The 26946-nt window shown below is 35.0% G+C and overlaps 1 protein-coding gene across 1 annotated transcript; it reads left to right on the top strand.

The window, feature by feature from the left end:
- Window positions 1-115: 115 nt before the first annotated feature.
- On the top strand, window positions 116-25510 carry LOC121379377 (pituitary homeobox x-like). The gene is made up of 3 exons (XM_041507967.1): window positions 116-776; window positions 8516-8721; window positions 22875-25510. The coding sequence occupies exons 1-3, from the start codon at window positions 578-580 to the stop codon at window positions 23421-23423; spliced, it is 954 nt and encodes a 317-aa protein (XP_041363901.1). The 5' UTR covers window positions 116-577; the 3' UTR covers window positions 23424-25510.
- Window positions 25511-26946: the final 1436 nt, after the last annotated feature.

The raw sequence follows: 26946 nt of genomic DNA, 5'->3' as shown, positions 1-26946 counted from the left end.
TTTATTGACAGCCTCTGCCGTTGCGAAGCCCCTCCCACTGTCCCGCCTCTCGCGGGGCAGCCTGGGAACTTTTGTATATACTACCGTTCGCCTGTGACGTCACAGTCCAGGCATGCTCAAATAGTCACGCTCGCGCTAACCTCCCGTTCAGGGGTTGATTGATGTGCGACGATAGGTTTTTAAGCTTTCAACAAATACAGTTACAAGCAAAAGGGCTTTCCTTCCATGCAGATGCGTATTTACAAGTGCCAGGCGAAGGGGTAACTGTTTTGCCGAGCCGGCCTGCCGTTCAGTTTGTCACTGGAAGCCGAAGCGATCGCAACTGAAGTTCCCCCGTTCTCGCGGGGCCCTCTAGGATTATTATTACTACACAAGCGCTCCGTGTTTTATCGTGCTACCGACCAGCCGCAGTTATCTATATGAAAGGAAGCCACCTCCCCCTTGAACGTACAGTTGCCAGTCGCATCTACCGTGCTTGCACGTACATTCTGGCCGTGTTGCTCCTACCGCCACAGGACGACAGATTCACTTGACCAACGGTCAGTCGGCGGTCAGTGAAACAGTTTCTCCGGGATAGATGGACACCTTAAATGATTCGTTGTGTTTGGACGAACTAGTTGTCGGGTGTGGAAGTGGTCCCAGTTCTGCCATGACGATGCATCACCACCTCTCCGAGAGCACCCCCTCCACGGGGGCGTCTGACCTTACCCTCACGAACACCAGCCACGGATCCTTAAGTGCCGTTACCTCACCTGATGCCCATTCACCGAAATCAGGTAATTAACGATAACATAAATAACATAATATTATAAACAACACTCCTTCCCACAAAAATAACTTTCAAATCGTTGATAATTTGTATATATATATATAAATTGATCGGTGTGCGTTGGTATAAGGTGTCCATCGTAGGCTGTCTTATTGAAGCGCCCACTGCCCATAGGGCTAAGAAAACTGGCTCGCTCGAGTACGTTCCGATCGATCGTCAATAGAAATAGATTAATCATTTAGGAACGGGTCAGTTCACGTCAATTTTTCTGTCTGCTTTTGCTCTATATTTTCCGAAGCGACAGTACTTACTATGTCAGTGGTGGAAAGGACGATTTTGCATGCAACAGAACTGTAATCATTAGGAGAACAGCAATATTAACGAAACCCTATTAACGTTTTAAAATTACAGTAGAAAGTAGTGGGATACTAACCGTTACGGCAACAGTAATATTAACGGAAGAGTGTAATTTATTAAAGAACTGTAATCATTAGAACAGTAATATTAACGGAACATTAAGTACTAATTTATAAGAGGATGGTACAAAGTACGGAAATACTAACTGTTAAGGTAACTAATATTAACATAAGAGTATAATACATTTATTACAGAGCCTAAATGTATTACTAGAAGATAGAATATTACGATAACTGTAACTAATTACAAGAACATAGCAGAGAGAACCGTAAGCAAGATATATAAAACTCCCATTAAAACATCGATTTACTGGTCTAACTAAAGCGAAAAGGGCACCGTGAAATGAATGGTGCAATTTTGACCATCATTTAGATGTCACGTGTCTGTTGGTGATACTCCAAACAGTATAACCATCAGGTTGATGAAATATAGGACTGAACGTATACTGGAGAAGAAAGTGTATGCGACAATCTGTAAACTAGTAAAATTACTCTCGTATAAATGTTTTGGTGTCCATGGACATTGTGGTATGTATGTGGTATTGTTTTCCATGGGCGTTTTTTGGTGTACTGTATACACTTTAGTGTCTATCAACATTTTGGTATTTCGAGTACATTTTTATTTGTTTTTAAATTTCGTTCCGTGAACTGTTTTGGTGTCCTGTAAATGCTTTGGTGTCCGTCAACATTTTGATATTATGTAGAAGTTTTTATTTTATTTTTAATTTGGTGTTTCATGGGCATTTGTGGAGTCCTATAAACACTTTGCTGTCCAGGAACCTTTTGGTATTTTATATTCGTGGGTTTTTTGTGTATGTGTCTGTTCCATGATGTGTTCTGGATGTCCTGTAAAAAGCTTTGGTGATCCGTGAACATTACTGGTGTCCCATAAAAGATATTTCATGTCCCCTGTACATTTTTGGTGTCCCGTATAGGGCCAAGGCTGAAGGCAGGATCACTGGATCGCTGGCCTCGACAGAAACACAGAAGTTCCTGTCTGCCATGATGGTTCTAATCTGAGGGATCAACTCCCATCCCTTTTTTAAACACGCTGCGTCCAACACCAAAAGTCGTCTGCAGAGTAGCAGAGTTACAAAGATTAGAGAGTACTTGTAAAAACTAGGACATCGCTCCAGTCGCATTTTGCCTTGAAAACATTCCATCGGCTTGTTTTATCCGTCTTTACAGCTTACAGGTCCTTATCAACAATAAGGATTTAACTTTGTAATTTTTATTCTTAATTTTCAATTTTGTATTTTAAATAAGACAGGTGTACTAATTACATGTATACTTTTCAAATCGACGGTGCCTGTAGAACATATTGTATTAATCTAACAACCAACGTTGATATAAATATCAAAACTGATAGTTACTTGGAGAAAATCTTTGTCATCCATTTCATAAATTAAAATTTATCTCAGTTATGATTTCGGTTTCTGTAACAGTTTTTTTTCTTCTTTTTTCCCCCTCAGTTTTATGAATTTTAATAGACTATCTTCACTGTTGGTGTGGTTTATTAATAAGATTAATGTTTTATCGTCACGAATATTATTTTGGTATACGGCCAATTATCAAATATTTCAACAAGTAATCCTAAAATGAAATCAATACTTTCATGTTTTCGTAAAATATATGATAATTAAATTTAATGTTAATGTAAAGAAGTAAATCTCCGTATATAAAACATACATATATTTTATAACATTGATTTAGTTTCCTTCAACAACATTTCCTAATTATTTTATACAATTATTGAAATATTTCCACTCTGCTTCAGAATAATAAAAATCATTTGTAAATTTTATGTCTATAAACCAGTGTCTACTATTATAAAATATAGCAACCAATGCGCAACAGTTGTTGCATATTTATACCAGCAAACATATGAGAGTTTTATGTTTACTTTTAAACCAAAGCTTTACTGACTTATAAAACTGTATGAAAGAAAGATTTACAAAATTACATTTTAAAACGTGTTATGATATACTGTTATCGTTTAAACCAAAGAATCATTGTTGAACTGTATGAAAGAAACATTTACGAAAATAAAACAGTAGTGTCTATTATACTGTTAACTTTTTACACCAAGTGTCTTTGCATTGTGAAACTATATGGAAGAAACATTTACGAAAATAAAACAATAGTGTCTATTATACTGTTAACATTTTAAACCAAAAGTGTCATTGCATTATGAAACTATATGGAAGAAACATTTACGAAAATAAAACAATAGTGTATATCATATTGTTAACGTTTAAACCAAAGCGTCATTGTTGTCGAAATGAAGGAAAGAAACATTTACGAAAATAAAACAATAGTGTCTATTATACTGTTACCTTTTAAACCAACCCACCATTGTTTGATGAAACTATATGAAAGAAACATTTACGAAAATAAAACAATAGTGTCTATTATACTTTAAACTTTTAAAATCAAAACACCATTGCCTTATGAAATTATATGAAAGGAACATTTACGAAAATAAAACAATAGTTTCAATTATACTGTTGACTTTGTTAAACCAAAGCGTCACCGTCGTTGTTAAAGTGTATAAAAGAAACATTTATGACGAACACAGTTTGAATGATTTGTATGAACTGTGAGGGAGAATGGTACACGCCGAGCCAGCGTTTGTCTGTGTTGGAGTAATCACTCGAGTACACATATTAAATAGTGCAAATTGATTTTGTATTGACCCGTCTCAAGAACACCGTAGATGAGCTTCTTCAGAACATCACGCTATAAAATAACGACAGCAATTTGGTGGATTTTTTATAATTCTTACATAACGATTGGTATTTCATTCATTTTCTTTCCGTTTCCTCCATTAGGATGGAACATGGATAGGGGTAGTTAAAAGCGGTTACAATGTAACTGCTGTACGTGTTTTAATCATAATGTCCAGTTTAACACTATCGCAGACAATTATTTGGCAATATTACCATTAAAAAAATACGTATATATTTCTTCAAACATGATGTTGATTAAGTCTTTTTTTTTAAATGAATATTTTCTTAAAAGTGCTTTGTTTAATGTGGTATAACACATAAGCATAAATACCTCTATAAAATTAAGATACAACTTAATTATGTAATTAATTGTGTAATGACATACGTAAATCTTACGGAAGTTAATTTTTGTTGACGATTATATTAATAAATCTTATATATGAGTAGCACAGCATGTTGATTATAACCACTCAAACCTACTGGCCATAAATTCATTTGGAAAATGCATGAAGAACACAAACTTTTATACAGGGAAAAAACTTTTTTGAAATTATGAACCCGAATAAAAACATACAAGTTTAAAATAATGTTATTTTCCTTTATTTAAAAATAACACTTTTACCTCGATTCATTTTTAAATAGTTTCAATGTATATATGTTAGACACTACTAGTAGTTTAAAATGTGCTGAGGTGTCGTTAAACACATTCTCCTTTCGTTGATATTTTTGTGATTAACAATCCTGTTGCAATTGATTCTAATATTATATGTATATTGACCGAATCTCTTTTATTTCATTTTACTGTTATCTTATGAAAAATCACATACGTTCTTCCACAATGTAATTATCAAGAACATCAAGTAGTGTTTGGTGAACATGTTTAGAAAAACGTTAGTTTCAATGGTATTAGCGTTGGTTAACGCAACGTTTCCTGCGGTGGATAGCAGAAATCGAAACGACGAGCGACAAAAAAGCGCGCAACATCCATTCAGAGACGCCATGTTCGCTTCATTAAGTGGCGGCTAAGAACAAGCAACAAATTGGGTAATTTTATCACAGGCGGTGAACACATTCCCAGCACCACAGTTGGTTTAGATTTCCAGGAAAACCAGCTTCTTAAATTTCGACGTTTACACGAGCTCCGTGTTTGTAGAGAAAACATACCGTTTTATTAGTCTCAATTAGCCGTTCAATCAATGGCCATATGATCAGGAAAGAGACAAAACGTTAAATAAAAAGTAGCTTTTTTTCTTCTTCTTTTTAACTTTTTTTAACATAAAGAATACAAAAAAAACACTACAGCAGAAATCAAGAGATCTAGATTTACAAAGCAAACACGTCTGATGTCAAAACAAATCAAAGGCCGTTTTGCAAAGTCAATACCTTTTGAGTTCATGCATATTATAAGTTTATTTATTTTGAAGGAGATCGGTTTATATTACAACATATTTGCACAACATAATCCGTAGCAATATGTAAGGACTAAACTACATATAACTAACAAGTTGCGGACCTATATTTGAGCGCTAATGTTTATATTTTATACAATAACGGATGCGTATCACCAGAATTCAATAGCCTGCTGAGTATTGCAATATTTGGCACATCAAGATAATTGGCAATGTTTTTATTTCGCATATCGGTATAGGCTTTACAAACAGTTATAAATTGAATCGCACAATCAATATAATCCGTCTAACACATGTTACATGTTTTGGCTTCAAGAACAAGATCCATCTCTTCTAAATATACGACTTCACGGCAATTTTAGTAAGTCTTAATAAGTCAAGCATACTTCTGATTTCTTTTATAATGATGTTGATATGCGTTATATAATATTCTACATCAGATAAAGATTTCATCTACTTATATTACAACAATCTAGATAAATCATTAATGTTTTCTCAAATTATTTTGACTTTATTTTACTACTGTGTATTGCAAGGCAGCATTTCTATGTCAAGTACAAACCTTAGAGGTATAGCAATAAACCAGTATTACCTTATCAAGTCTCAAATACGACAAAATATACTTTCTGACTAAAACGTTCTGACTAAAATGCATTATTATATACATCTTCCTTGGTCTATTTTGCTATTGTCTTGTCTTGTCTTGTCTTGTCAAAAAAAAAGTTATTTTAATTTGTGACAATCTTCCACTCCACAATAATTGTATACATAGTATGGACAGCTTTACGTAAATAAAAGTGCACATTTTTTAAATATTTGTAACCCAGTGGATTTAACAATATATCTATACTATTATAGTAGCAGAAGCAACAGCAACAATAATAGTAGAAGTAGTTGTTGTAGTAGTAGTCGTACCAGTAGCTACAAGTAATGCGGTCGTTGCAGTAGCATTTGTCTTAGTAATGGTAATAGAAATAATACTGTCATTGCCACTGTCAGTATGTTTAACCGGCCTCGGTGGCGCAGTGGTTAAGCCATCGGTCTACATGCTGGTAGGTACAGGGTTCGCAGCCCGGTACCGGCTCCAACCCAGAGCGAGTTCTCAAGGGCTCAATGGGTAGTGTAAGGCCACTACACCCTCTTCTCTCTCACTAAGCACTAGCCCACTGTCCTGGACAGACAGCCCAGATAGCTGAAGTGTATGCCCAGGACAGCGTGCTTGAACCTTAATTGGATATAAGCACGAAAATAAGTTGAAATGAATGTCAATATGCACTTTATGGCTGTAACAGGACACAAAACCACAATGACATCTTCGCCTATGTAAGTATCGTTTACTTTATAAACATATTAGGCTTAATCACAGCTGACTCCACTACCAGTGACTGTGTGTCTGGTACTATCGTTAGGTCTTGGACACTAGTAAGCTGTGGATCGAATATATGAACAGGTAAACATACAGTAGCGCCTCCTGTTTACATAAAACAGCAACACGTGTTTTGGAACGACTTTCGGTAGCCCTTTGCAACACCCAGGCACGTGTAAAGGGTAAAGCAGTGTGCCCGAACGGGGGTCAGTCATGCTGTATGGGGGGTTCTGAAGGAGCCGCTAAACTTCATTATGTTTCGTAAAACCGTCTTTGTCAACAGCATTAACGGACGAGACACGAATCGGTGTATTAACTACAAAATAAATATTGGAGTGGTTACACTGTTCAATTTGCGGCTCCCGCGAAAATTCACGGCCGTGAGTAACGAAGCATGTTGTTAATTTTCCCCGTTGTCGGATCGCCGACGAGGTGCAATTGACATCGATTCGGAAAACCGCATTTCTTCATTCATGTCTTTGTCGATTAGGGCCGGTCATGCTCTAAAATAACGGGGGGGGGGGGGGGGGGGGTCAATAAAATACAATCAGAGAACAGTAACGTAGGAGGTTTTTCCAGCTTCTAAAAAATGTCATTTTATACTGTTCTGTTAGGTGCATCTGCACCCCCACCCCTACTCACCCCGCACACACACCCCACACCTCTTGTCCCCTATACCATACTTTTTAGGGACGGCCCTGTAGATATTAATCGCACAGCCATTTCTTTTTTACAAAACATTTGTTATTTAATTGTATTATAAACGGTATTTATTCTCGTGGCCATATTGCACTTTTTACTGTACATTGCGATATGTGAATCCCCGAGGCATATTGATGTACGTACAAGTAATTACGTGACACCTGGTGATGTTTTAATATATGTAACATCATGTATTGATTAGCTTACATATTGCTGTCTCTACCTACTAGTTCATATAGGTAATAGCCGTGGTTGTTTTTTCAATATAGGAACACAACGATAGCGCTAAAAAAAAAACAATATATAATAATAATACATTTTTTTTTACTAAATAGCTTTACAAGTTCCCATAAAATCATTTGGAGCTATTATATATATAAAAAAAACCATTGAATTTGTGAAAACTAATAATTTAAGAAGCAGGTTATAAGGTTCTGTGTAATTTACCACAGAAAAAAAAAAAATAATAGCCGGAAATGTACATTGCACAGTAAGTAAACTTAGAACCTATCTATGTTCTTATTTTACTCCATTAAATCTCGCTGTGTGTGAAAACTAAGTCGCTAATAGTAGCAGGCGTTACATTCTTGCATTGACTATATTTTGTTATATTATAATTAATCAGTCGTTGCCTTGTGACACGTGAATGATAACGACAACATGACATTGATTAATAAATCTACATCCTTCGTGGGGTGGGTGCTTCGTTTATTAAAATTAACTTTAGGTATGTATTCTATAACAGTTACATAAGGTATGATTGGCACAGTTCATAGTTAAACATATTTACTTTACAATATTGGATTACATAAAAAAAAAAATATTTACCATTCGGTAGAATTATTTCTTGTTGGTAATTCTTAATGGATAGGTTTGAGTTAATTTATACCACACAAAAGCATTATTTTGTTTTAAATCAGTTTTCAAATCTTTTTTGTTTTGTTAATAACAAACTTCTTTATTTGTTATTGCTGTCCTACGTTTTATTTCAGTCCTGCATCTAAAGAAAGATTAATCTTTTCTTGGTCTTAGTCCGAATCCCTGATTTCCAGACATTTAACCCATGGGTTCTTTGTTTTGTTTTGTTTTGTTTTGTTTAATTTTAAACTTTGTTTTTCTCCCAGATTCCAATGACACGAGCAAAGTGAAAGCAGACGACAGCCAGTCAGAGGAGGAGAAGAAGAAGAAACGACAGCGACGTCAGCGCACACACTTCACTAGTCAGCAGCTACAGGAGCTGGAGGCGACGTTCACGCGCAACCGATACCCAGACATGGCTACGCGCGAAGAGATCGCGGCCTGGACCAATCTAACGGAAGCCAGAGTCAGGGTAGGTGCAAAAGTTTAATTCGTGTAAAATTCCGACATCGGAATACTAACAAAGAATTGGGTGGGGGGGGGGGGGGGGGGAGGGGGGGCTTGGGGGAGTGGGTGTATTGGGGTTTTTTTTGGGGGGGTGTATTGTTTGTTTAACGACGACATTAGAGTACAGTGATTAATTAATCATTGACTACTGGATGTCAAACATTTGATAATTCCGACACACAATCGTGAGAGAAAACCCGCTGCATTATATTAGTACAGGCCCGTAAAAACGATATCAGAATTGGGGGATACAATCTCTAGTGGGAGGGTGGAGGGGGTAAAAGTCAGATTTATGTTGTCTTCTTTATATAGAATAGGACGAAAAGCGAACATTTCCATCCTCAAGTGGGGCTTGTGCCCCTCTACCCCCCCCCCCCCCCAATTTGTTTTTTTTTACGGACCTGTAGCAACAAGGGATGTTTTATAAGCAGAATACCAACGGTTACTGCAGACGTATTACGTATCCATGTATTCGTATTTAATTCATTAGACCTAATTCTGTAGGTACGTATCTTTGCATTTTGAGCTACCACAAACTCAAAAAAGGACCAGAATTTGACAAAATCGATAATTTAAGTAAGAAAGAAGCTGAATTAGCCGAAAGAACTTTTAAGAAGAGGATTCGGTGCATCTAAGGAACTGTGTCTTCACCTTTGTATCATGTAGCTAGCCACAGTGTACGAGCAGACTAAATGATGCTACCAGTACAGTTAGACATAACGTACAGAGACAGAAATTCAAATTTGAAAAGTTTAGTTTTTATAAATGGAATTTAATTGTGTACAAAGTAAATAAAAAAACAAACAAAAAACAACGCGAGTTGCATTGATAAAACCGCTGTAATACAGTTTCTCTTCAAAATCAATAAAATATTGGCTGAGTCTGCGATAGTCATGTACTAGTATTTTCTAGAATTCTACCTCGTAATACACAAGTCTTGTTTAAAAGATATATATTATATACGCCTACAATGTAAGCACCTTGTGATTTCACTAGTTTTAAAAGTATGAATGATTGAAAACATATTCCATTGCATATATAAAAGGACTGGGTACAAGTTTGTCAATTTACTGAACCCTCTCCTATTATATTACAAAACTTGAGCAAATTATAACCTATTCTTTAATGACATTAAAGTTATCTACCTCATTTCTCAATGTATAACAATGTACCGTTTGTATTTCGCGAAAAAAAGAGTATTTTAAGCTACAAATACGAGAAACACACTGGATTTACCAAGTGTTGTGTAATTTAACGATATAAAAAATACAAGTAAAAGACAAAATTATTTTACACTTCGTAGTAATTAAGACCAGGGCCATGTCACAAAACATTGTAAGCCTAGTTTTGCACGTCATCGTATATTTACGACTAAACCACAGTTCTTATTATTAACAGTACAACACATATAATTTAAAGTACGCATATTTCATTATTTTATTTTTTTGTCCTTAAAATGCTCTATATTCCGTAATGATGTAATATTCTGCGTGAGATAGATGCCAAAACCTAAGACCGGTATAACTGCTAGTCGCAGACGTAAACTTACGATGTGTTGTAAAACTGGCTCCAATGCCTTTAAGGTTAAGAGGGGAGGGGGTGTTGGGGGTTGGGGGTTGGTGGGTTTTTTTTCCATTTATTTTATTTTATTTCCGCATCTTTTATTGTAAAGCATTTCATTTCCTTTTGATTTTTGTATTTTTTAACAGATGGAAAAAAACCCTCACTGGTATTTTTGTATTAAAGAAACTGTATTTGAAATAACATGAAGTCAAGATCTGTAAGAAGCGACAGCACACACACACTTTAGAATCCTTGTCCTCGTACAAGTCCGACATAAGTGGAGTACTACATTACGCCATGTTTACCTTGCGCAAACAAACATTGTTGTCTTGTTTAATTTATCACTTTAATTAAATTTCCTGATCAGCGGAAGCCAGTGCTAAATGAGAGAGAAAAGCTGCACTGGGGTTGCGAACCTGTTTTATTTATCACTTTAAACAAACTTCGATTTTCTCTTTATCATTTTCGCGACAGGTGAACGTGTTTGAACGAGCCGGCCATCGCACAAGCGGGTGCAATCTTATTTATTACAATACAAAGATTCAATATTGCCCACTCGAACGCGATTTACGAACGCACGTGGCATACCACGCGCGTTAGAAACATACTTTTACGTGTCATTTAAGAAATTGTTAAAAGTTTGAAACCATTAATTTAATAGTTTTCCTTTATCGAACTTCCTATGCCGCATACCCTTATACACGCATAATTCGGAACTCTGTCCGAATCACGGAGTGTACACAAAGATTGCGTAGTTTATGTACCCAAGGGAACATGTTTTTTTAATGACGAGTGGAATGTACCCCCTTTTTAACACCTGACAAAACACGTGTAATCGGGTATTTTGTGTTTTATCTGTTCCAGCGCTGGTTATATCTGTACAGGGAACTGCAAATGCAACTAATTAAACAAAGAATTTCAATAACAGTAGCACATGTTTTATTTACCTGTAATGAATCAGAGGTGTGTTATCAACAACAGGTGTTTTGCTTACCTGTACAGATCCCGAGTGAGTTAGATCACCGCTCACCGGGCTAAAATACTTGGCACATATTTGAAGTTGGTTTAACTTACTCCGACAACCCCATCATAAGGTCAGGTATCGGACTTATCACCAGTAAATTCTACCATCAATAGTACGTGGCGGAGACGTGGCGGAGACGTGTGGCGTGGGGGGAACGGGAGTTATGGGGGGGAGGGGGGGCGGAAGATTGTAGATAAATGGTAGAGCGCTCGTCTGAGGTCCAGTGGGTCGCAGGATTGATCGTCCTTGGTGGACTTCGGATTTTTCCAGTTCCAATCAGTGTTCTACTTACATTAAAAGTGGTATGTGCTTTTAAGTCTATGGTAAAGAACCCTTGTTGCGTTTCGATAGGAACAGTCCACAAGACAGCAGCGGGATTCATTTCGCTCTCTAGAGAACAAAACAATGTCGAAATAAATTCAAATAGCCATATGTTAGACACCAAATAGCCGTAGTTTAAAATGTGCTAAGGTATCGTCAAGTAAATATTCCTATCCTTTCACAAAACACACGAACATGCGGGTAAACTATGTTATAATTCAAAAGAGGTTTTTTTTAATAAACTTTTACTATATGAATACATGAATAGGTTGCTAGTGTAAATATTCCTATATTGACGATATACAAATGTACATGTATTTAAATTTCGACAGCTAAGTGACCGGGTGTTCATTTTTCTTGTTGATCTTGTCTATTTAGTTTTCAAATAAAACTGATTATGTTATCAAATTCACTAAGTGAAAATATCCCTGGATATATATTCTGTTATTGACGTTGTTTATTACTGAAGCCGTTTATTATTTCGCCTGTAAGTTATATAAGAACCACAGTTTATAATTTCACTATTACAGTTTTTAAATATTACTAAACTATTTTATTTTCAATTTTGCCAGGAAGCCCAAAGGCAAATAACCTATGTATCCACGGGCTAACGACGTATAAGCTTCCTTCCACGGTTTAAACTTGATAAAGCTCTCGGGATAATGTATGTCTTTAGTAAATCCGAGAATGGCCCCGGGAAAGAGCTAGTGATATTTAATATACATAGTCTCTTTAAAAAAAACTGTCTTACAAATGCGTTTATGCGTGTTAATGCATAATATAACTACGTAACAGTGGTTATAGTAAACCTAATACTAAAATAACAAAACGTGCATATATATTTTTTCCTCGATCTTTACTTTGCTGTGCCGTAATGTACTAATACAATACAATACTAATATTAGTAATACTAGTAATACTAGTACTAATACTATAACAATACTATGTCAGAGAGACTAGAGTGCCGTGCAAGACCATATTATACTACTACTATATAATACATAGTTTACTCAAAACTACACTACTCTACTCCTCTCTACACTACACTACACTACACTACACTACACTACACTACACTACACTACACTACACTACACTACACTACACTACACTACACTACACCACACCACACTACACTAATGTGCTATGCTAATCACTAATGTGAGATGATTATCTTTGCTTGTGAAGAAATAATGATAAATTAAAGCTAACGAAATCAGTTCCGACGTGCACAACTTTTTTGTTTGACGTAAAATGTATTTTGAGCTGCTATAAACATTAAGATGACAAGCAACACAATACATTTAGCAAAATTGATAACTTAAGGTTTTGGTTTTAAAGGTGTAAGTAATGTGTAATTTAACGGTGAAAAAAAAAAAATTGTAATACCAAAAAATATTTAACACTGGCTAAAAAATTAGAGTCAGTGCCTTTAAAATAGTATTTGTTACTTACTGAAAGCTTTGAAAACCACTCATGTTTGGCAGTACTTTACGTATCGTTACTAACATTGTTTGTATAGGGCCAATAGTCTTATCTGAAACAATACATCATTTTTCATATTCAACAGTGAAGTAGTGTAGTGGTTTTCGCTTCTGTGTGTGTGTGTGTGTGTGTATGCGCGCGCGCGCTGATATACTGTGTTTTCAAACACCACCTCTCTCCGAAGTGATATATACGTACACTAGATAGTAAAACAGACAATGCTGGTCTGATTTATGGGCATCGCAAGCGCTTCATTCACGTAACATAAATCATTGTGTCGTCACCAAACCCAATCTCCCATAGCTGTGTCGATATCACATGAAAAAGACGTTTATTTATCATAATATAATGACAACACATACGTGAAATAAATCATTAGCTGGACCACAGGTAATATTTATCTTTCTTACACACCCGTTGGTGAGAACACCATGCATTATTTTGGGTAACACATGGGTTGTTAACACACGAATGTGTATTAACAATTTCATGACATACGACTGGCTGCTCCTAGGTGATGACCAGGTCACCAGTGCCAAGCAGCCAGTGAAAAGCAACACGGTGGAAATAGATTACATTGTGACGTATAGTTAACCTGACAATCATGTGTCTGTGACGTGTAAGTTCGCTACAAATGCAACGGCTGTAAATAACTTTTAGTCCCAAAAGATGTTAAAACCTGGTATTTGCGGATATGTAAGAAATAGAATAATACATTCGTGTCCGTTAGATACCATTTAGCTCACAACTCGTTGTTTAAAAACGTATCAAACTCGCTTTCGCTCGTTAGATACCTTTTAAAACAACTCGTTGTGAGATAAATGGTATCTAACGGTCACTCATGTATTATTCTCTATTTACTATATTGACTTCACAGCCAGGCTGTCGTTTTAAAACAGAAGTGTAGATAGATCTACGCGTGATTTCAATGGGGTGTCGTTAAGCATCCATCCATTCACCCATCCATCCATTCATACATTTGCTCATTCATTTATTCATTGAGTTACGATAATAGAAAATACGTTTTAAAAAGTCACTATAAACGAGTTTTTTATTATTTATTTTATTTATTTATTTATTTATTTATTTGTTTATGTATTTATTTATTTATTTGTTTACTTATTTATTTGTTTATGTATTTATTTATTTGTAAAAGATGGGGTTTTATGTTTATTTATGTTTATTTATTTGCTTTGTTAAATTGATTTGAGAGTTTCATATTCCGTTTTTCTTTCTTCATAAAATAATGTTAATAAGTATTAAGGATTATAGTTTAATACACATAAATGTAATATCTCCATGTGCTCTAGTGGTTTCGTTACACAAAACAAACTTTAACTTTATTAATGTAATATCTGGTCAGTATATATATATATATATATATATATATATATATATATATATATATATATATATATATGTATCTATGTATGTGTCACTACAAAACTGCATACCTTTAATATATCTTGATGTATGGGAGGCAGAAAAACAATCAATTTTAGATCATAGAAGTTTGAGTTTATCTAAAAAATTATTTTTAGAAAAACATCACTAGCATCGCGTAAATTAGATCGTCTGAAAGTTTGGTGTATTTAAATGTTAAGTCCCGCACGTTAGTTACATTACTAATAAAAATATATATAACTGTTAAACCGCATACATTTAATATAGTCTTGTGTTTGGGAGACAGAAAACCAATCAATTTTAGATGATAGAAATTCGAGTTTATCTAAAACTAAAAAAAAACCTACACTAGCGTCGCGTTAAATTAGATCGTCTGAAATACGGGTGTATTCCAATTGTAAGTCCCGTATGTTACATCCCGAGTGGTAAATAAAGTCGAGGTTCCGCCATCCAGGTGTGTTCTACCTTGGATGGACAGAACGTGTCGCTTGCCAGCACGCACACACGTGATACGTACCCTGTGCGTGCGGCTCGCAATGGGCGAAGAAGCGAGTGCTTGCCGCAAAAGCTCCCGCTCAGTTAACATAAGGGGTGGCGAGGTTTCGGTTTTGTTGACATCGAAAATTACAAGGGAATGGGTCGTTTGTGTGCGACCAACCTTCGGGACGAAAACACTGCATGTAATTAAGTCAGCCGCTCCTTCCAGCTATATATACATGCAAGCTTTTAACGAATTTCGTGGCCACCAATTCAATTAGCTAAGTTTTCGCTGTGTTTTTGTCGTTCCGTCAACGCATCGGCATGTCAGGCATTAACGTATATTACTGTTAGCCACCTTATTTCGGAATATCCAAACTAAAATGTCCAGAATATTAGAACTTTTAGTCAGTCGTTTGTTATGTAGAAACATTCAAAGTTGTTATAACGTTTAATACAATTGTCAGTGAACGTGTGTCTATATTGTTAAGTTATTATTAAAATTAAAATAGGGGTATAATGTCTTATGTGGGCATCAAATAAAAAGGAATCCCCACCCACAAACACAAAAACCTCATTAAATATTAAGTTATAGTTTTGGGTAAAAAATAAAACTATTCCTGTAATGTTGTTATTTTATAGTGTGCTTATTTAATGATTCAAATTTAAAATTCTTATTGGCGCAAGTATTATTATTTAATGACGTAAATGCCAAATACCCTCATTGCTGCAAGAGATTTGTTTGTTTGCCTGGTTTCAAATTGCACAGTATGTTTAACAGTTATAACTGAAAATTATCCGTTAGATTTTGTAAACTGGTACTTAATATTTAAATAATTCAAGAAACAAAACAGAATTTAAAATATATACTTTATTGCCCCAAACCGTTTGGTATTAAATGTCCAAAGAATCATAACAATAAAAATATAACAGTAATAAACTTTTATATACGTATTTATATCCATGAATATTTCTGAAAATGAAAATTATTATATATATATATATATATATATAAAAGCATACGAAAATAAAAATTAAAAACCAGCATACAATAGAAACCAGTCAACTATTAAATAACTATGTAGCTCACATTTGTAAGCACGGATACGCGTGTTTGCCAACAGAAGACAAATTTAGTGTCAGTAAACGGCTGTAGGTTCTTACCGCTGGCTTTAATGTACGCGGTAAGTGTATGTGACGACAGAGCGCCAAGCCGGTGATTATTTCGCAAATATCAGCAAATTCCTCGCGACGGACACCGCTTTACAGTTGACAACGCGTTTTGCTGAACCGTGCAAATCTCTTAAGTCAGTCCGTCGCAGCCTGTTCCCAGCCGTAAACCGTCTTCTCTGCTACCATCCACACTCAATTACCGACCAGGATGGGTCCAGAGATCAGTAGGAGGGTGTGTTTATAGCAAAATTTATTTTATTTTATTTTTTAAAAGTCATTACTTACCAGGCATAAACCAATTCAATTTCACACTCGACAATTTCAAAGTGATAATATTTCTTAGCAGCCTTCAGTAACTGTTCAATAATCCCATAACAGTGAGTTTTCGGTTTCCCTCCTGAGTTTGTTTTGTAATTATATCCAAATGTAAATGTTGCTAATTGTCTCTGCCTTCTTTGTTTGTTTTTGTATATGTAAAATAAAGCTTTATTTCTAAATTATTTTAACATTGTTTGTTTTAAACGTATGAACGGTTGTAATGTTTTTAAATACTGGAATTTAAAAATGTACTAATATCTACAGTTGCATATTACTTTCGGTTTCGATATATTTTTGATACAATATCGTTGTAGAATATGCTAGTTGAGGATTCACTGACCATTTCGAATTTCGTCTTTCGTGATGTTCTTTGAAAAGCGTTCAAATGTATACTGTTTTCAAATAGTCTTTCACTTTAAAAGTATCACGATTTTTTTCTTTTAATTCTTTCTTTCTTTATTTCATTCTTTCATTCTTTCTGTCTTTCTTTTTTATTCTTTCTTTCTTCTTAATATGTGAATATACTCGCTTTGCATCTTTTTTTTATTTTGCTCAAAAGCAAAAACGTAATTTCACAAATATTTGTACAAAACATTGCATTATATAAAAAAAAAATACTTTTGATAAAATTTTATATTTCAAAGATGAAGCAAAAGACTTCTTTCCCACCCACCCTCATTTTGATTATAAAATGTCACTTTGTCTAATGCTTAAAAGCACACCACTTCAAGCGCAATGTAAAACAACCCCCAACATGCACTTTATTTCCGTCCTGGCACTTGCCGCAACCCCCAACACGCACTTTATCTCCGCCCTGGCACTTGCCGCGTCATGTTTAATGATAGTAATGTTGATTACGTGTCTTTGTAGTTGCAATTCTTTACAGGTGTTAACGTTTATGTTATCTAAATCTGTAGAAATAATTAACAGATTTGATTAAAATTCAATGACAAGTGTTCCAAACTGATTCTTTAAAAAGAAAAAAAAACTAGTTTTGATTTGTAAGTGGACTGTTCAATGTTTGGTCTATAAAAATCTGTGTAATTAAATTATTATATATACAGTGATTATATACAATACACATTGAATTGGTCTGTGCACCAGGCTCGGTGTCTATCGTGTATTGTTACGAGTCTTACCGTTGACTTAGCACATACAATGCGCAGAGTATGACTATACGACTTGAGGGGTTGAAACGCATTCGTTTCTTACAACTGGCTAAAACCGTCGTTTCAATACACATTTCATAGGGAGCTTAATCACTTCAGCCGTCTCTCAAAGACTAGGTCGTCTCCTGTAGGGAATGTGTTTTTTCACTAATCTCAGTAGTTTTGTATTTAAGCAATCTGATAACCAGGAAAACTTTCACATTGTAGTTTAGATATGATTCGATATTGTTGTGTGCTTCAAGCGTCGTGAAATGACCAAAATTGTACCAAGGGGAGTAACTCCAAATTTTATTTTGTGCCGATTCCATTTTATCAATAAAATATCGGCATTTTATCAATACAAAGTAAGAGATTTTTCAGTTATTACTGAAGTTAATTCAATAAAACAAAAGTTTTATAAAAGTTTTTTTAAAAGAAAAAAAAGAAGCTGTATAAAACAAGAGACACAAAACTAATTCTGTAGTTGATAAAATTATTAAGTTTTTGGACTTTTTTTTTTAGGGATACACAAATCAGCAATACTTTCTTTTTTAAATCGAAATAAAAGGAACCAAACAAACACAATTTAAAAATAAATAAATAAATAAAAGTAAAATAAAATAAAAATAAGAACAAACAAACAAACTATCGAAAGGGTGTTTGGAATAGCGGCAACGCTCATGGGAACAAAACTGGGCGTACGGCTAAATACTACCATATTTGTCAGCGTTGAATTAATCGTCTACTCCATTTTAATGAAATGATTTGCTTGAACGTGTCCGCTATACGGGGGTTGTTGTTGGACGGAGTGAGATGACTGATTTTAGATACAAACATCTGGCAGTGTCGCCTCCACGTCGCTGAGAAAATCTCTAAAACAAACACGTGTGCGGCGAATCGTTGGTGTTCTGTGTGAACACATAGGTATGGCGATATCCTGGAATGCGTGTGTGCTTTAGCATTGGACGCGAGAAGCGAGCAGCGTGGAAATAAAAACTGTGGTGTGACACCCTAATTTATTAGTATCTCAGGTATGAACGAAAAGTCATGCAATGCCGTCATCACTATATGGGTACACTGCAATTGGTATTGGGTAGACTGGAAAAATAAATGAATTCTTTGTCAATATTCAATAATTTTATTAGTAGTAGTAGTAGTATTTGTAGTTTGTTTTTAGATTATTAATATATTACTTAATTTACTGGTATATACTAATATTAGTATATACTAGTATAAATAATATTACATAAAACACGACCACCAACAGTTCAGTAATTTAATGACATGTTTCATGTTGACGTCATTAAGACAAACAGGTTAATTATGCATTCTCATTTTTAGTATTATCAGTTTATCATTATTTATTTTGTTATTTATTTATTTATTTAGTTAGTTAGTTCGTTTTCAAAATACGATCTTGACTTGCAATGAAGCTTTCAAAAATAATATTTACAACTTATGCTTATATACACATATTTATTTGTTTGTTTGTTTATTTATTTAATGGTGGTGCAAAAGTAGTTAAGTAAATTGTGTACCATTGAATAATCAGTGCCGTACCCTGATCAAAATCCGGGGGGGGGGGGGGGGGGGGGGGGGGGGGGGGGGGCACTACATTTTATAAACAAATGAAACACTATACAAGTTAAACCCTGAGATGTGTATGCTATTTTCTGGAGTAAAAAGAAAAGCAAGATTCTCAGGGGAGCAAACTGCCCCCATAACACACACACACACACACACACACACACACACACACAAACACACCCAAACACACACACACACACAAAACACACACACACACACACACACACACACACACACACACACACACGGAGGGTACAGCCCTGATAATTATTTTGTTCTAAGATTTATCACGTGCTGATGTGTTGTTCAAAACTATTTTTATTCTCTTTTGCATTTATATTTCTCTTTACTTTGTCTGAACATTCTACACACAATCATAATAAAGCATCGTGTTATTTACACGTCTGGACGATTGAAAATATTGCATGTGAGATATGTATAGTAATAGTATACAAGATAAATAATGTAAGTAGTTATTAGTCAATGTTCCTCTGTGATGGGACACAGAGGCCAAGCCCGGGTCACCTGCAGTATTCTCAGAAAACTGTTTCTATCCCCGTGGCACGATATAGCTTAATAATATATAACAGTGTGTGTAATACACAATGAAACTGGATATATTTCCACACGAACGTCAGGTAACATGTCAGCTATGTGTTATTTCTTGTATCGAATTAGCTATGCTATTCCCAGATCGCCCATGGTGTTAGAAACAAACAGCGAACCGCAATGTGGAGTACACCTATAAAAATTAATATTTTAAATTCTAAATTTAGTGTAACAATTTTGCAAAAACTCACCTATAAAGCAAATGAAAGAAATGTGTAATCTAACCGAAATGGTAAACACATCTTTTGTATACCAATGATAAGCGTAAATATGTTTATAATTATGACTGAAAACATGACACAATATAAAAAACGGAATTGTTCTTTTATTTTTAAATATTTATTGAGAAAATTGATTATTTTATTAATATTTTAATTATTTTAATTAAAATATAGAACGTTGGTGAAATTAATGTTTTCTTATCTTTCGTTGAGTATTCTATAATAAAACAAAATTAATTTTGGAATGTTATAACGGTTGAAATCGACAACTTGTTAAAGGGACATACCCCAGTGTTTAAACACTAAGGCATATTTTTCACTATTGTAGCCGTTTTTGATGACTGAAATCATATTTTACTTAGATTTTATGGTTTAGATTATCAATTTCCGTACATTAGAAGTGTTTTTGGTCATCTCCTTGTGTTTTAATATCACAAAATGCATTTCTTATATTTTTAAAAACGAGAAGTAACAGTTATGGAGTCGAGTGTTAGTCTATTTTTAGATGGTATTTCACCATTTTAAAGTCACAGACTCATGTTTTACTCAAATGTAACTTTATCCAAATAAATGTGTTACAGGTTTGTAGATTAACTAAACTTAGTGTTAATTTTCACAGATTGAAACTAGGGTCTGTTCCTTTAAGTAATAAATTACAAATATTTCTATTTTTTTAATGAAATATTTGAGACCACGAAGTACGGTTGTTTCAATTTAAGTATTAACAGTTCATAAATGAAGACAATTTTAATGCTCAGTGTTTTGCTTTTTAAACCATATTATCACTTTGAACTTTGCTCAATATTTTGTTTTTAAAACCATATTATCATTGTGAATTTTATGAATTGTTTACTGTTAGAAATATAATCATTGGTATGAACTTGTATTTGTTTCAGTGTCAGTTTTCATATATTTTTAACAATTTTCATTAAGTCATTTAATTTGTTAAAGGTGCATGTACACATCGCATATTATTAAGCCATTTAAACCGAAAACGTCAGATAGTGTACACGTTAACACAACATCGCTGTTTTAGAGTCAGTTTACTGTTCTGATGCTCTCTGTAGTCAGCAAATCCCAGTGGCAGATCCATAATTGTGGTTTCGAAGGGGCTATCAAATTTATAGATCAAACCCAGGCCAGATGAACGATTTTGTCTGTACCAGTACACCTAATATATTGTTTGAATGTGATACTTTTTTAAACAAAAATGTCTTTGAATTTACATTTCTTTTTATGAAAAAGGCTTTTTAAAAAGGGTTGTATTTAAAAAAAAAAAAAAAATTGGACCTAACCTCTAGATCCGCCACTGGTATCAAGAGTTTATGCACTAAGACTGAAACCTGTTCGGATGGCTCTAAGCAAAGCCTTGACATAAATCATACTATTTAGACTGTCACAGACGATAGTTCTTACGCAGTAATTTCTATTACTGAGATGTAACTACCTTTTTCTTCGTAAACTGTAATGGACATAATGTCAATGATACACGTGACATGCAGCAGTAGAAACCTGTGTGCTTTCTCATATTTATGATAAATAATTGGTAAACAGCAAATTTAACTTGTTATAATATGATTAGTTTTTTGGAGGTTTCTTTGTGGGTTTTGTTGTTTTTAGGTCGGGGGTGTTTTTTCAATGATAAAACAAAATACCATACTGCTCAGTTATCATTCATGCATGTTTTCACAACAGGAATAAACTACACACTAATAGACATCATTTCGCAAGGAATACTATTTTTAAATCACAAGTAATCTTACTATATCACATTTTTGTGTAGGAAAACACTACTAATTATGTCACTATGACTCATATTTAAAATCAAAAACCCTAAAATATTGCCACAAGCTGAGCATTTGTGTGTTTTGAATGTGAACAAGTAAAAAAAAAAAACACGCCATAAGCTTATTCGTATAGCTTGTATGAAACAAATCTTTCGATGATTTAACAAGAGCACGTAATAGCTGCAAATATCATTTTGCTGACTTGAAATTGGAATCGCAGTTGAAATAATAAATTCAGTATTAAAAATTGTGCTAATAATGATGTTAAGATGTTTGTTTGTTATTTGTGCGAGTGTTACTTACGTCTTTGACTGTGTTCATAACATTTATGATGTATACAGGACTCGAAATGTTCTCTTGCGACCGGTCACAGTCTTGTATTTTTATATTTGAAGAATAAAAATAATAACTTGGTTTCTTGCAATGTGCAGAAAAATAAATTCATATAACATGGGTTTTGTTTTCTCTGAACAAACTGGTGCTGCATTCCATTAACGTGTTGCATTACAAATATTAATTAAATGCACATTCAGTGAACATAGCGTAATATATACTTGAGAAGTTTAATCAATAACGCTTTTTTGCAGTGTTATTGAACCAGCTGTTCAATGTAGGAGGAAAGAAAGAAATGTTTTATTTAACGACGCGCTCAACACATTTTATTTACGGTTATATGGCGAAACATATTCATTTGGTCGATACTAGTGAAGATCTATAATATCCTAGATGTTTATACATTATTTTTGTATCAGCTGACGTTTGGGTTTTTTTTTTTTTTTAACTACTTTATTTTATTTTTCTACTTTTGTGTTATAATTATCATCATTATCATATAATAGTCATCATCATCATCATCATCATCATCATCACATCACCATTTTATCATCATTATCATCATCATTATCAAGATTCTTCTTCTCATTATTATTATTATTATTATTATTATTATTATTATTATTATTTGATTATATTTATATTTATATTTATATTTATTATTGCAGGTATGGTTCAAGAACCGCCGAGCCAAATGGAGGAAACGTGAGCGGAATATGGACACGTTTAAAAATGGGTTCGGCACTCAGTTCACCGGTTTGATGCAGCCTCCATTCGACGACGGACTGTACACCGGGTATTCCTACAACAACTGGGCCACCAAGGTGCCGTCGCCCCTCGGCACGAAGACGTTTCCATGGGGACTGAACATGAACATGAACCCACCCGTGAACCCCCACCTGTCTTCCGTGGTGTCCACGCAGCCCCTAGGGTTCTCGTCTTCCCCGAACAATATCACCAGTATAAACTCATCCATGATGGGTAGCGTGCCCAACGTGCCCACCAACATGAACTCGCCCACCGCCCCGTGTCCGTACGCCCCGCCGGCCCCGCCCTACTACATCAACCGGGACTCGTGTACTAACAGTATCGCCGCCTTGCGGCTGAAAGCAAAGCAGCATGCATCATCTCCCTTTGGTTACTCTTCAATGACCGGAAGACAACCCACGCTTTCCGCTTGTCAGTACGCAACTGTCGGCAACGGCGGGACGGTATGAGAGCCATATATGGGGATTATGTATAAATTCATCACTGGGTAGAAGAAACGAAATTGGCGTAAGAAATCTAAAATTAAAAAAAAAACTGCCAGTGAAATAAGCTGCTGTCGTGTGAACAGATGAACAGTGTACTGGTAGCACGATTGCTGTGAAAATAAATCAGGGATCGAAATTCGAGGCGAGTGTGTAGGATTTTTTTTTTTGCCCGCGACATTTGACGTCGGGTTTAATGAGAAAAAAAACCTGAATGTTGGTATTGGTGTAATGTGGAACTAGATATTTGTAATCAGTGTTACGCTTGCACTGGTAGGTACGATTGGTGGTATTCGAGTGACGGATGAATAATCCACACATCAAACTATTTTAGCAAAGCAATCGGTTTTCACAAGAGCTGAAAAAGCCAGCGTTCTCAAGCCTCTCAAATGGGACAGAGTCGAACGAATTGGGACATAGCGAAGGAACCAAATCTGGTTGCGAGAATTGAAGCTAGTTGTGAGAACTGACATTGGTTTTCGAAAACCGGAACTGGTTTGAAAGAAACTGGAACTGGTTGCAAGAAACCGAAATCAGTTGTGAGAACTGAAACCGGTTACAGATACCACTTAGTGCTACAAATGGCGTTCAAAGACCCGGATATAGTTCATGAAAAGTCCCACGAATGGCGTAGGGGTCTTACTGACCTACCTCACCGCCCCCCAAGGTGCGGAGAGAGTTCTGAATTAACATTTAAGTAGACGTTTTAATAAACACTGACTATAAAGTATATATATATATATAATGTGCTAAACTTGCCTCGTTGTGTGTTTTTGATGATGGTGGGCAAGAATGTCTGCTTCTCGCCCCGACATCATTGGAAGGGAGGGAATCATTGCAGTGTGTTTATGGTTTTGTCTGTCATATTAACAGTTTCTTGTATTTTGTAGAATCTAAAATAGGTATATTGTACAAACGATAGCTGGAATGTGCCAAAGCTATTGAAGGGACCTCACATATATATATAAAAGAAAAAAGATCAAATACGTGTGTGCTTAAAACTTACTAAAATCTTAACAAATTCGTCTTGCGTATAATTGTTAAATATTTATCTTATGTTCCTAAGGACAGAAATCAAATTATCTGTTTATAAATTCACTTCTTTTATCAGTGAAATCACAAAATTTAGACAGCATTACAAGATTGCTTTTCATGCAATTTGAATCATCAGTTAAGTTATCTGTATAATACAACATAATCCGAAGGTACAAACTAAATATTTATGAAACATTCATTTATTGTATTCTTGTTGTTTTGTTTTTTAATAAGTGTAGTAAATTTGAGTTTAAAGGGCCATTGTGCTGAAGGTAACAAATATGCATACACAAAAATATGAAGGTATAAAACAATGTTGTTTGTGGGGAAAAACAAATCGTATAGCAGATCGTGAAAGAGTCTTGCTATGTAATCCGCCATAACAGTAAAGCATACACAGTAAATCCATTGTTAAACTTCAGATAGGACATTAATTAAATAAATATGCAGAAAATAATTCGTTTATTAGGCCTCGGCCAAATTAACATGTGTGTATGTCTATGTCCGTAGATATATGTGTGCGCGTGTGCGTGTGCGTGCTGGGTTGTGTTCGTGTGTGTCTGTCTGTGTTGCGTGCGCGTGTTTCTAAGTACAACTGATTGACTTTAAATACAACCATACACATCAGTCATGTTGGGAAAAAAACCTTGTTATCCAACTTTATCAAGTTGTGTATGCTGGTCTTTAGCATATTGAGTCATCAGAATAGGGTACGTCCTGATCTCAATGTATTGCATATCTGTGGACATAGGGGATGGACTTAAGGTAGGATTATGTACAAAGGGGTTAAGCAGTGTGTGAGTTTGTGTCTATAAAATAAAAAGTGCTATATTTGCAACTTGTACACCCAAATTTCTGTGTTCATTTAAAAAAATTAAAAAAACGCAGTTTCTGTGTTCCTTATGAAAGAACGGTTACCAAAACGTTAGGTTTGTACAGGCTCAAGACGAAGAAATAACAGTATGAATATGTAGTTGTGTTTAGAAACGAACGTTGAAATAAATTATGATTATACTCTCTATCATCTTGCTCTTTTTTATTTTTAGTTGTATCTATGGTTACGTATGTAAATAATGAACTTGTATTTCGATATAGTTCTTGAACAAAAGAACTACCGAGATAAAGGCGATGCCACACAATACGAGTACCTCGAACGAGAATAGCCACGAAAATAGCCGATTGTGACAAAACAAACATTACGATTTCATCCGAATCATAAGATGGTATGCTATCGGCTATTCTCGTACAGATCACTCGTATCGTGTGACGTCGCCTTAAGGCTTTAAAAGTGCACATTCTAGGTGTGAGTAAACTGTCCTGATATTAACATCATGGTATTAATGTTTATGGGCGACACTTTAAAGTCTTATAAATATGAGGCCTGTCTGTAGGATAGACTGAAGAGTTTCCTACTGCAGGGGCAAGTTCAGCCAGACGTTTGTCACTAACGCTTGTTGGACTGGTTTTTACGCTACACATTTAACCGAATGACCACTTCGGGAACCAGTCAAAATAGTTTGCAGACGTTTGGCGAGAAACGGTTCACTAAACTCGTCACTATAGAGCTTGAACTGGTGTGTAGGGGAGTCTTGACGGGCTACTCAGATTGTACGGGGTCCGAACCTGTGGCCACAATTTTGACTCTTCACCTATAACAGTTTCCTCTGGTTAGTAAGTAAATTAAATTAAACTTCGTACACGGTTTAATAATTAATGGTTGATTTTGCAGGGTTTTAAGCTGTACACCAAAACTTAGTAGCAATTTGTAGAATTTGCTCAAAATATATTTAGCCAAATTCAAGTTTCACTTAGCCAGACATTCAAAATGGCGGTAGATCGCCAAACCATTAGCAATTTTTTAATTCGCTTTTTGACGAATTCATAATGAAATATATTCGCCATATATTTTGTGATTTGGAAAACGACAGTTTGAAACCTGGGTTTGGGATAATTCAAACAGGTTTTTGTGACCTTTATTTACAATGTTTACAATCGCATACATTTCGAAAACAATTGAATGGTTTCGCTAGATGAGAAGCTACATAATTATAGTTGCCATTTTGGAATTTATATTAAAATAGTGTACAGACTATAGGCATAGCGTGGTTTGGACCTTGGGATGTGTGTGTGTGGGGGGGGGGGGGGGGGGGTCGAATATGATCATAGTGGACCCTTTTGTTTACATTCTGCCTGGACACTTGTACGAATAGCCTAATATTGCACTCCGATCTGCCCCCTTCTCAGCCTACGATCCTGGCGTTAAATTTCAATTATTTCTAAGACTTGACTGGGCCTGTGATTCATGAATACCACCAGTTTGTAAAACTTGTCAGTTTAAATTAATATTTAGTTACTTTCCTATTCAGGGCAGTAACTAGTAGGAACAAATCATAACAAAAAACAACAAAATTATTATTTTTTTTTTTTTTTTAAACATCTAACTGAAAAGTGTTCA

The sequence above is a fragment of the Gigantopelta aegis genome, chromosome 8 (genome assembly GCF_016097555.1).
Source record: "Gigantopelta aegis isolate Gae_Host chromosome 8, Gae_host_genome, whole genome shotgun sequence".
In the NCBI taxonomy this organism is placed as follows: Eukaryota; Metazoa; Mollusca; class Gastropoda; order Neomphalida; family Peltospiridae; genus Gigantopelta; species Gigantopelta aegis.
The sequence above is the reverse complement of the archived record's forward strand: the minus strand, read 5'-3'. Positions and strand labels throughout refer to the sequence as shown.